The sequence below is a fragment of the Hippoglossus stenolepis genome, chromosome 14 (genome assembly GCF_022539355.2).
Source record: "Hippoglossus stenolepis isolate QCI-W04-F060 chromosome 14, HSTE1.2, whole genome shotgun sequence".
Lineage (NCBI taxonomy): Eukaryota > Metazoa > Chordata > Actinopteri > Pleuronectiformes > Pleuronectidae > Hippoglossus > Hippoglossus stenolepis.
This window is the reverse complement of record NC_061496.1, coordinates 20,579,452-20,591,927: the sequence shown is the minus strand read 5'-3', so window position 1 is coordinate 20,591,927 and position 12,476 is coordinate 20,579,452. Positions and strand designations below refer to the sequence as shown.

The 12,476-nt window shown below is 44.1% G+C and overlaps 1 protein-coding gene across 2 annotated transcripts in view; it reads right to left on the bottom strand.

Moving 5' to 3' along the window:
* Nucleotides 1-3,152: 3,152 nt before the first annotated feature.
* Nucleotides 3,153-12,476, bottom strand: part of plpp3 (phospholipid phosphatase 3) — a 31,283-nt gene continuing 21,959 nt past the window's right edge. For both annotated transcript variants that reach the window (XM_035175917.2, XM_035175916.2), the window contains exons 6-7: nt 11,078-11,254; nt 3,153-5,334 (exon numbers count right to left, since the gene is read on the bottom strand). In XM_035175917.2, the coding sequence (XP_035031808.1) occupies nt 5,206-5,334; nt 11,078-11,254 (306 nt within the window). In that variant the 3' untranslated portion in view covers nt 3,153-5,205. The remainder of the gene's footprint in view (nt 5,335-11,077; nt 11,255-12,476) is intronic.

Genomic DNA, 12,476 nt, shown 5'->3' with positions numbered 1-12,476 from the left:
TCTCCTCTGTCTCTCCTCTGTCTCTCCTCTTGCTCTCCTCTCTCTCTCCCTTTGCTCTCCTCTGGCTCTCCTCTGGCTCTCCTCTGGCTCTCCTCTGTCTCTCCTCTTGCTCTCCTCTGGCTATCCTCTGGCTCTCCTCTGGCTCTCCTCTGGCTCTCCTCTTGCTCTCCTCTGGCTCTCCTCTGGCTCTCCTCTGGCTCTCCTCTGTCTCTCCTCTTGCTCTCCTCTGGCTCTCCTCTGGCTCTCCTCTGGCTCTCCTCTGGCTCTCCTCTGTCTCTCCTCTTGCTCTCCTCTGTCTCTCCTCTTGCTCTCCTCTGGCTATCCTCTGGCTCTCCTCTGGCTCTCCTCTGGTCCATGCAGCCTTGTGTGGTTCCCTGGACTGTGGTGCAGAGAAAAGGCCCTCAGAGCTCCAGGCCTCCTGACAGCTCTCATGGAGGTGCCACCCACACCACAGGCCAGCTCCAGCTCCTGCTCCTTCACTCTCTCTCTAACACACATACTGTACATACACACAGCCACCTACAGTAGCACTCTTGTTATGCAGTGATGCTTTTTATATCATGTGTGCCAGTGGGCTATAACATAGTAAGAAAAGAAGTCTGTTAGTCAGCCTTGTTGTGAATCACCAGTTCAGAGCCACTAACCACATTTACACATGCTAATTCACAGCCACTGTGTCGAGTTAAACATGAACTGAAACTACTTTTTCACACTTTCATATTCTCACTCTCATTTGCTTCCAGTACATATTACATATGAGATAACTGCAGCAGCCTGCTGCTCTCAGAGGAGCGTGATATTCATGTCCCTGTTGAGTCATTCAGATCATGGCATGTGGACATGTGTTATCAATCTTTTTGGCTCTCTTCTCAGAAAGGAAAGCTTTTTCACAGCAATTATACAGGAATCTCTAACAAAGTCCAGTGGAGCAGAACGGGGTTCACTTGCTGTTGCCACTTACCCTCTGACAAATTACTTTATTTTTCACATTCAAAGGTGGAGTTGGTGAGTTGCTTCTGAAACACGTTTCATCGTATTAGCTGAAATCCTCTTCACGTGCCGTGAATAAATGATGTTGTCCCAAAAAAAAAGTTGGTGTCTGTGATCCTCGCAGGACTGTAATAAACACAACCAAAGGTCATTTGGACCAAATAAATTGGTCGGCGTACCTGTCTGTCACTAACCGACCTGCCTGAGCTATCACTGTGCATGACAGGAGTCTTTACAAGCCAGAGAGACATACACCAGTGAAGCAGAGACAATGGTCAGAAGTTAGCAAGTCACAGAAAAGTCGGCTTCTAGGAGTTGTCAGTGCACGTTCATGTGTTGGGGGGTATCTCTGGTGAGAGGACTGGTGGGAGGGGGTGGGATGTATCAATTGCATATTTTCAAAGTAAAGCCTGCTTTTGCAGCTTTTCCAGGATTACCAACCCTAGCTTGGAGTGTATCAAAATGTTGTCTAATTCGCTGTTACTCAGTTATGCTTCATTTTCTATTTTCATATGTGGATTATCGTGATCAATTTCTAATATAATTCCTTGAGTCAGGGGTGTGGTGAAAACAACCTTGTTTCTAACATGACCCCCGGAATAAGGGTCATGTGGAGGAACAAGGGTGGAGGAATTTCTTCTTTCCAACCAACTCGTGTCCAAACGTCGACATCACCAACACAGTTACAAGGTGTTCACATGGCAACAGTGCGTTTGAACTTGTGCACGGGTTTGGACGCTGGGATCAAGGAAACATGTGAGGTAATAAATGTGATGGACACTGTGTGATGCTGAGGGACACACAGTGAAAGAGAGCTGCAGCAGTACAGACTGTGACGGCCTGGTGCCAGCTCTGCTCCACACTGCTGCTGCCAAACAGGACCACAACATGGGCCTCTCTCTGCCTCAGCAGCAGGCCCTCTACTATTACAGCCACGCATGGCTGACCCCAGGCCCACCAGCTGGTCACAGGCACCGTAAATCTCAGTTTGGTGCTGTGTTTTTTTCTTTTATTCTTTACAACTGACCTCAGACCAGCTGTACTGTCACTGTCAATATAACAGCGCACTTTACAGGATACCGATGGGAAACATGCATGCCACTATAATGATAATCAGTCAAATGATGACTGTAAATGACTGCCTCTACTCATTGACTCATTCACTGCTATAGGAAGTGTCTTTCTTTCTTTCTCTGTGACATTTCAGATTATATTTTACATATTACTATGTGGGGATTTCCATGTAGCTTTTGGATCAAACAATGTATTTTTGCAGTGTTGCTATGGGGTCTTAAAAGGCTATAAAGTCTAAAATTCAATAAACTAAAGTCTGAAATGTGTTAACTATTACATTCTGTGTGTTAAATGTATTTAGGTAGGTCTTAACTATGTTGATTAATAAAATAATCTACTTGTGTGGTGCTTTAAATGAGTTTTGAATGTTTTGGCGGCAGGCATAACTTGTAATGTCTCTGTACAGATAACTCGTACAGATATTAGCATGAAGTCATACTAAACTGATAACCTATCAATATCCATGGTGAGAATTTGTCACAGTACACTGTGCTGACTGTGGGAAAAATGATGGATACCTATACTGTCTCTGCCTGTAGTCTGAGAGATAACAAGGCGTTTTGAGGGTTTTTCTCTACAAGGATACTGGAAGAATCTGATATTCTTGATTCTCATTCGGATATTGGTCTTAAACTGTCTTTTATAAAATATTTAAAAGTCTTCAATTTAATTAGTTGAAAGCTAGAGAAACCCTGTTTTAAGGAAGGCGATTAACAGCAGAGATTATATAAAGTATCTTAAAGTACTTAAGTCATCTATAGTAATCCTAAATACACTCCATCACTGACTTGAAGTCTTCCACTTACTGTGAACATGTACCTAAATATATATATATTACTGTGCATGCGGAAAGCAAATGCTGCCCAGCAATTTAAAAAGATAAATAAATAAATCCTCCACAAAGCCATTCAAAACTACAGTCTCAAAACCCTCTAGTCAAAATGCAAAATTAAGTCAAAACAAACCAAAGTTGTGTTCATAATGAGCTTTTTATTTAAAAGCACATGTATTAGAGCTAAGTACATTTTGCAGAAAAAAACAGCATTGCTACTATTTCTTTTGTACAAAAAAACAAGACAATACAAAAATACTAATATTGAATTTTAATACAATTGTGGATGTATTTTTTTGAATGCATATTACAAACATAACTATAACAATCTACAATAGTTATTTAGATACAAAAATCTGTCAATTGATGCTTTTGAAGCAGCATTTTGTAAAGAACACAGGTCTGTAATCATAGTGGATATATCTAAACATGTTAAACAAATATCTTACAGAGTTATTTTTAGTCATCTATACATTATTTATATATTTATAAAAAGAGAGTGAAACGGCTTTGTGAAATGATAGGACGGACTATACGATGAGAAAGATGTGCAACATGGCGGAGTGTGTTGTTGGAGGAGGATGTCTGAGTAGGCTGAAAATAAAAAGGGCGTCTGTTTCTGGTTCTGTACAACTGTTAGTGATTATACGAGACAGGCTATAAACATACAAGGTTAAAGATATGAATAAAAATATTAGATCCACAGGTTTTTTTTGTATAACGTCCACCTGCTCTCTCGCTCTCTGACACACAGTGGCACACGCACAAAGACACACACACATAAACACACAGACTTGGCACAGCTGACAGTGTGTGTGTTTCATTCGACACACTGTTTATCAAGAGGGGGTTTCACAGGGCACAGCGCTCAAACATATTTACACACACAAACACAAGATGTACATGTACAAGTACAAGTGTACCCACACAAGCACAAGCCTATAAAGGACACACACCCACACAAACAAACACACATACACACACACACACACACACACACATATTGACACACAAACATCCATTGCCAACGAGTGATTGGGTGGGTGAGAGGCCCCTCCCTGCCAGCGGAAAGAGCCCAAATCAACCCAAAATAATGTGCCAGCTTAGCTGTAAATCATCACCCTCTTTCTACGGCGACAGACCGCACCCCCCCTCCCCCTTCACTGTGCCCACCCATTCTCTCTCCCGTTCAGGAGGCTCAACAGACGGCCCCAGCACCAGAGAGAGGCATGGCACAGCCACGTCTCTTGTACAGGTGCTGGAAGGGGGCTGCTGTGAGATCTGTCTCCCTCCCTCCACAGAAAATATCCCTGCTTTACTACATCTAACCCTCAAGAAATGCAACATCCCGGGTTTAGGCTGCACTGACAGTCCGATACTTAAAAAGCCTGACGTGCTGAATCAGGAGACAGAGACATGAGGTTGGAGGGCTCCACTTTCCAAACTTTTGAAAAGAAACTGCTCTGAAAGATGTTGTATGGGCCTAAAGAGATCAGTGTGTGATCTTTGCAGGGGCAGAGGAGTTATTGTTATGAAAGCCTCTTCGTCCGGCCTGAGGATGAGGTCTTGTGAGAGGACCACACTGGGCTCGGTTGGCTTTAAGGAGTCAGTATATCTGTCTCGTGGATATTCAGCATCGTCAAACTTTCTTTCAGTCAGACATCTCAGGCAGCAAGTGGTGATAACGGACAATGGACTTAAAAACAGTGCTATAAGTTATACTTTTCTATAATGTTAATATTTCTATGCTGCTAGTTATTGCAGTAATATCCTTCCCGTAGCAAAGGAAGTTGTTGTCCAACGGCGTTCCGAGGCCACAGAGAGTTCAGAGAGGAGGCGTCGCTGAAACTCCCTCCCTCCCTGGGCAGGGGGTTTGTCTTTTTTTTTCATCTTGTCTCTTTTCTTCATTTTCTTCATAAGTGTTTTTACCTTCAGGTGGTTACACTTCTATCAAACCTCCACACCCTCAGCTCTGTCTGTCAAGTCATCAATTTCTTAATTAATTTTGTCTTTTAGCTTCCAATTCTTTTCAGTTTTTGCTCAAAAACAATGGGCTCAAATGTTGTTTAGTAGTTAACGTAAAAGAAAATAACAAGTCTGGATAGTGAGAGTGGACTCTGCTGTGCAATTCTCAAATCTGACACCCTAGTCCACAAAGTGCCTGGCCGGGCACTACAAAAAAGGGTGGAGGAGGAGGGTGCCATTTGAGAAGCAGCTACAGTCTCTCGTCGCTACATTCTACTGTCCGATGGGAGGCGAGCAGCGCTGTTATTGGCTCCTCGGTCACAGGAAAAGAGGTGTGGCCTCTCTCACACCATGTTGTGGTGATTGTTCCTCTCGATGATGTCGGACGAAGGCAGCAGCTCCTTCTTGATTGGGGATGGTGGGGGCGTGGCCGGCTTTACCCTGTGCTTGAACAGGTCTGACACATAGAACACCTGGTGGAGACACAGCGGGAACAGCAAGGTCAGAAGACGAACAAACAACAATAACGATGTATTTAACTGCATTTGAGGATAGGTAATTGGTCACGCATGTGTCTGATTTGTAGTCAAGTCTAAATGTAAATGTACCACAGCAGGAGAAAGCCAGGGCACAGTTGTAAATTGCACTGAGCATGTTAAAACTTTCTCATTTCATTGTCTTGTAGAGACCCTTTTCCACTGGTCAACAAACCCACCAATAACCACTTGGCTTTTGCAATGTGAATGGATACAATCAGCATTCAATGGGAAAAGAGTCAATCGCCTTAGAGGGGGACGACCCTGCTCTGATAGCTTGTTCAACCATCAGTGAATCACAAAAGAGGAATGGCCTGTGGTTGCCTGGAAATACGCCACCTTAACAATGTTCCTTGGAGGATCAGACTGGCCAAGCTGGAGTATAAAGCTTGTAGCATTAAAATGAAATATATGGTTGCAGATCCTGAAGTCGCACTGTGGGCAAGCGTTAGTGACTTGACCTTGAATTGGGCGACCATGAGCAGTGGAGTGACATGTGCCCTTTAACGCTGACTGAAGACCAGACGCGCCGGCACATTCTCCGCCACCATCTGCTTTAATGTCCATGAAGGCAGGTCTGGCAGAAGGGCATTGCTATAGTTCTTTTATGAACTGTGAGCTGGTGACAACATGCTGGGATGAGAAATTCCCGACCACCTCCCTCCACGCTACATTGTGCAATTTTTAATTTAGTAACACTGAGTAATCTGGCTGAAGGAAGTGATCTTAGTGTAGCTCACTGTAAAATGACAATCACATCCAGTGAACCCTCTCTAATCTTTTATTAAATGATGCCATGGGCGAATTCCCCTTCTACATCGACGCTGATCTGCCCTGCACGGCCGGTCAATGATCGAAAAGGGAGCGAAGAAAAGGCTGAGATCACGATGACATCATCCAACAGGAAAATGGGCAGGAGCAGACAGGAAGTGGGACCATGGAAACTACTGTCCAGTAGTTATCCACAGTGGATTCCCGTTTCCACTTACAGGGGTCTGGGGTCCCTCTTAAGCAGAAGTGGCTTCAACAGAAAAGCTTTTCCCTCCGAGACAAAGAGGAAAGATGCTGCCATTAGACCCTGTAGGCTACTACTGGACAGTTCAGGGTTCATCTTTGGTTTTCTGGGAAAACGTCTCACATAGTCAGTGATCTATTTCTATAACAAAGACTGTCTCATTCCCAGTGGTGGGCTCAGCACAAACACAATCTCTTCTATTACATGACCTTTATTGGTGACCTCTGACTGACATCACATGTACATATAGCACACAGCTGCCTTCATGCTTATAAATGGGCTCATTGTTTGTACAGTCATTAGTTTGTGTAGCATGTTTGTTACGTCATATATGGTATATTGTATAAGATATAATTATGGGAGTGTGGAGAGATATGAGGTGGAGTCATATCTATGAGACTCACCCAAGTTGTCATGGGAAACATTCTGCGCTCATTTCCCAAGCGGATGCTCTGCCGCCAATCACAACGGGCCCTGTTTGTCGGATCACCCAACCGCTAAATGCCCCGGCGGAGCGCTTATCGTGACACACCACTTCCTGCATGCAATACACACACTCACACGCACACACACACACACACACACACACACACACACACACACACACTCTCTCTCTCTCTCTCTCTCTCTCTCTCTCTCTCTCTCTCTCTCTCTCTCTCTCTCTCTCTCTCTCTCCTGTCCTATTATGTTGAGTGATGCAAACTCAGCAGAAAAACACAGCACAAAGGCTTGTATGTACATACAACACTGTTGCAGAAGTTCCCATATGTGTGTTGCAGTTGCAGGTAGCTTTGCTTTCACCTTTTGCCCAGTTCATCAAAAACCAGCTCAGCTTTAAGACTGAAGACTGGGCTGCTCTTCATCATGTGAAGCCTCCATCTGCATCTCTTCTTTTTATGGTATTGATCATTAACTCATTGTAGGAGAACATCAGTCCCTGTGTCCAGTTCAGCTGTCTCTATGCTCCACCTGCTGATTTGTTCTATCAAATCACAACCTGACACGCTCACATTGAGCCAAACCCCTTCAAAGTGTCAAACTTTAAAATCTCTCCTCATGTCTTTTAGCTAGTTATTGTTCATAACCGTGTTCACTAAGTGACACACCTCCACACCTACACCATCCCTCATCACCATCACCAGTGTCCAGGCTCCAGTGGGAATTCATCTTATTCATAGGACTGCTTCAATGGTATTCTACTTCCTGCTGTGGTCTTTGTGCCAAAGTGTATTCATTTTGTTTAACATTAATTCTAATTTCTTATTTGATTCTCTATATGTCCCTTCTGCTGCCTAATTATGCATTTGAGGATGTAACACAGCTGAGACTGACTTTGTAAGTCATCAAAAAGAGTTGGGATGCATGTAGGAATATTTGCATTCACGTTTGAAATTTAAAGGCTTCATTTTTTTCAGATGCTGCAGAATGTGCGTGTGTGCGTGCATGCATGCGTATTTGTAACAATTAAAATGGCATGTCTGACACATAAAGAAGCTGAGTCACACAGGAAGTGGGCGCTTTGCAGGAGCAGTGAATGTCTACAAAAACCCCCACATTACTCACCAGAACCTCATTTGTATGCCAAAGAGTAAAAAATGGATCTGCTTGCACACACATGAAACCAACTATGAATATATATATATATATATATATAAAAACAACTGTGTGAGTAAATTTAGAGACTCCAGTTGTCTGTGGATTGATGAAGATGACTTCCTGTCACTACACACAAGTTCACAGACCACACAGACACTGCTGCAATGTGCACTATGTGTCCTAAAGTGTTTGAACCAAAGTGGGTGGGAGATAGCATCTTCTCATCTCCCTCTCATTTTAAAGCCTGACCCCACTCCTCTCCATTGTGAAAATGACCCTGGAAAAACAAATGAGCGCAGCACCAGCTTTCTCTCTGTGACAGCTGCTTCCTGCAGGTTTTCCGTCCTCTCGACCTTTATTACGACACGTGTTAAAAACTAGGTCACTGTGTCTGATAGCAAGTGCCAGGTAGGACACATGGACAACTTCCTCTTGCGACAACTTCCTCTTGTGGTGCGCCCCATTCTCTGTCTCGTATGTATGGTCCAGAGGCTCACCAACATAGACTTAAAATCTGCATGTATCAGACTCAGACACTGTCCATCATCAAATATATAGAGCATAGACTGTATATGAAAAGTGGATGTAGCTTCCAGCAATAAAAGATGAAGTTGATTAAGATGAAGATGAAGTGCTTAAAAGTGCAACACCTCAGAGATCCAGCAGGGGCTCTCTACAAGAATGTATCTCTCTTGCTCCATAGACCGTGATTCAAAAAAGCCAACTTCTCACATCAAATACTAAGTCAATAACCTTTTCCCATAAGTCATTATGGTCTCATTCATTAACTTCACTCCATCCTAAAAGTGTTCTGGTGGTCCATGTGAAAATGATATTCGGGCTAAAAGAGCTGTAGGTTTGTGGGCATGTCGGTTTGATTGACACACAGACGTCATGGATGATTGACAGGTAGCTGTTCAGATGGTGCAGACTGAAGAGTGATTGAGATGTGGACAGGCGACAGGATTTAATGCAGCAACTTACGATGAACTACTTACAACAAAGGCTACAAATCTGTCATCTAACACGCCTCTATATATGAATGTGTCCTTACTCAGTGGGGGATACATTAGGATTAAAGAATTAACAGTAGCCTGCAGAAACCTACAATAGCAGACACAATGAAGTCATCGCACAACACACTTCTCTACAGACAATTGCTGAAATGTGCTTGGACAGGAAGACACTTTTCCACAGGGCCACATTACTCATCATGCGATATTCAGAGCAACTGTTCACAACTACACACTTGGGACTGATGTGCAAATCCTCTAAAGTGTCCCTTTGTTCTTCCAATCAGACTTTTTGAATCGATGACAAGCGCGCTTTCAGTGTTTGGAGACTTTCTTGTGTGTACTAGGCTCAGGCAGGATCAATGGACCAGATTACCCAGACTGCAATCGGGCTCTCAAACATCAACAAACACTGCCTTAAATGTCTTATGAGACTCAGATGAATCCCAGTGGCCAGTGTCCTCAAAATGTGCTATGTTGGAGTGTTAATACTCATTGATATAATATGGGATATGATTTATATACATTCAGTAACTCTAGACTTAGATATTCAAACGCTGTCTAAAGTGCTGGAAACATCTGAGGGTCGCAAAATATATTCTCTCTGACAGGATCTCAAAGTGTGAACTCGTTCTTTTACTCTTACATTTAAAAGAATGATGACTGAACTTGTGCACTTCTTAACTCCGGTATGCTCACACTTTGATTACTACGTACTTTGATCACAAAGGATTTGTACCTCCTCTATCTTGCCTCAGCTCATCCCCCGTCAGGTCCTCTCTGCTTCACTGCTTGTTGAGGGGCTGAACAAGTCGAGCTAAAGTACTCACAGATGTAAGTTTCTACTGAGACTGGGCCAATCACACGGGGCGTCACGGATTGTAAAACTAACCCCACCGCCTCAATCTGTCGGGGTTTGACTACAGTATGTATCTATTTGGATGTGAACAGTGCGACTATGTGTGTGTGTTAGGTTGTCTCTGTGAGGGTTGTGGAATAGTTGAGTTGGATTAAACCAACACTTGTTTTGAGCCAAGATGGAGACAAGGCTCCTCTCTCCTGTCACTTCCTTCCCTTTACGCCTCCCGCCAGATCTGCCCCTTCAGAGGTCAGGCTCACACACAAGCATATTTCTGAAAACATTCATTTTTCTATTAGTCAAAGCTGATGTTGTCCAGGATCCGCACTCAGGTGAAGCAGGGTTAGTGTCTATTGTTACTGATTCCTGCTCAGGGTTCACTTTGGATCCTTCAGTAATCCTGGCATTCAAGGACCCTGCGGTGCGGAGTGTGAATGTGCATTTCAGCTGTGCCAAGATCTGTCTAGGCGCCACTACTGAGGTCTTGCTGAATTTTATGAATCTAATCCTTTCCACGTTGATGATTTGGATCCTGTAGAAAGGTAAAGGTCTATGTGTGTGTGTGTGTGTCTGCACACGCACGATAGTGTGCATTGGTGTGTTTTTCCATACTTTTCCCAGAGGCAGCAGAGTTTAGCCAGGGCCTGCTGTGCTGATAGAACGAGAGCCGCCAAATAAAAAAACCAAAATAATTAACAGCCTCATTCCTGTTTCAAAGGCTAATCCTCTCTCTCTCTTTCTCTTACTCACTTTCTCTCTCTCTCTCTCTCACTCTCGTACTCCCTCTCTCTCTTTTTACACTCCTGCTTTTTTCCTCCCAGCCCCGAATTCAATTTTCCTTGGCTCCACCGAGCTTAGTGTAATGATGAGGGTTACTAAAATCATCTGGCAACTGCTGGGACAATGTGTCACAAAAGTAGTGAAGGAGGTTTGCAGAGTATGGCTCCACACTAACGCAGAGACACACAAAACAACACACACACACTCCTGAACAAGGGCTCCAAGCAATGTGTTATTCATTAAAGGGAATCAGATTCTCCTCACTTCACCGCCTGCTCCAGTTCTGCTTTTACCAAAAAACTGAACAGAAAATGTGGAGGCAAACTTTATGTGAAGTGTGGTCCGTCTGTAGAATCGTAGACACGCAATGTAGGTTGCGTGTCTTGTGTGTTTGGTGCATGTGCTGTGTGCACTCACTATGCAGTAGGCCACCAGGGCTCCCTGCACAAAGCCTGCCAGGACATCAGTCGGGTGATGCTTGTGGTCGGAGACGCGTGATAGGCCGGTGTAAAACGCCATCATCAACAGGGTAAACTGGAGCAACGGGCGGAGGAGACGAGCACCACGCCATGTAAACCTGGACTGGAGGTAGAACTGTAGAGAAGGAGGGAGGAAACAGACAGATAATGTTATTTCTTTTGTCAATGCAACAGTAATATGCATATGTACTGTGTAAATGCTCAAACATACATGTTCTTAGCGTGTCTATGATGTAAAACATGTAATCCGCATTATGCTGTTGATGGGAGTATCTATGTCGATGTCAGTAATGACCTGAACCCTCACACACACCTGCCTGGAAATTTTCATTAAAGTCATTACGTCTAACACGTGCTGCCCTTTCAACTGTGCACCTGCAGCATGTGTGTGTGTGTGTGTGTGTGTGTGTGTGTGTGTGTGTGTGTGTGTGTGTGCGGCGTGCGTGCGTGCGTGCGTGTGTGTGTGTATTATAACTGTATAAGAGGTCTAGACTGAATCAAATTGGGCAGGCATGACAGACCCACAGTGAAACACATCTCTTCCACAAACAGACACACACTCGAGTGCCTGAGACCCGGACATGACTGATTCAAGGTTCAACATCCCAGCTGTAAAAACAGCACCACCACAGAGAGCCACTGGATTACACATACACACATACATGCACACACACATACGCACATGTATATACATGTAATCTGCAATGCATGTTTCAACACTGTTGGGATGAACTCTCTACCCTCTATTAGAGGAAATAGAGGATATCGCGGATGCACCCCCTGCTCTGCCTGCAGCAAAAAAATGTTTCCTATGTCAGATTGGAGACTGAGGAGAAGTAAAACAGGAACAACAAAGTCCAAGGCCACTGTAAGTCACTGTGGTACAAGTGCACATACATGCAGTCTCTCTTTTTTTAACCACGCAGAGTGGTGAGGTCAGTCCAGGTTTCCCAGACATCCTGTGTTTCTGTACCACTCATACACTTCCTGTCTCTCACACACAGAGAAAGAGAGCCTGGGAGTGCCAGCCCTCTGTCAAGGTCTAACCAGCCCAAACCTTCAGACTTGTGTCTTTTAATCAGCTAGGCTAACAATACCTACACACAGCCACAGTGCCTCCCAGTAAACCACCCGTTCACTATACAAGCTGGCATAGGTATTGGCGTAAACCTCCCTCACACTTCCTCTACGACACTCCATCATTGTTCTTTTCCTTACGGAACCAAAGGAAGTATTCCCTCCCATCCCTTCCAGTCGTGCTCGCTCCTCCCTAGCAGGGATGTTTAGGCTTCAGGCTTCCTTTGCACTGGTTCTCAGGTAGTGGGTAAGGACTCCTG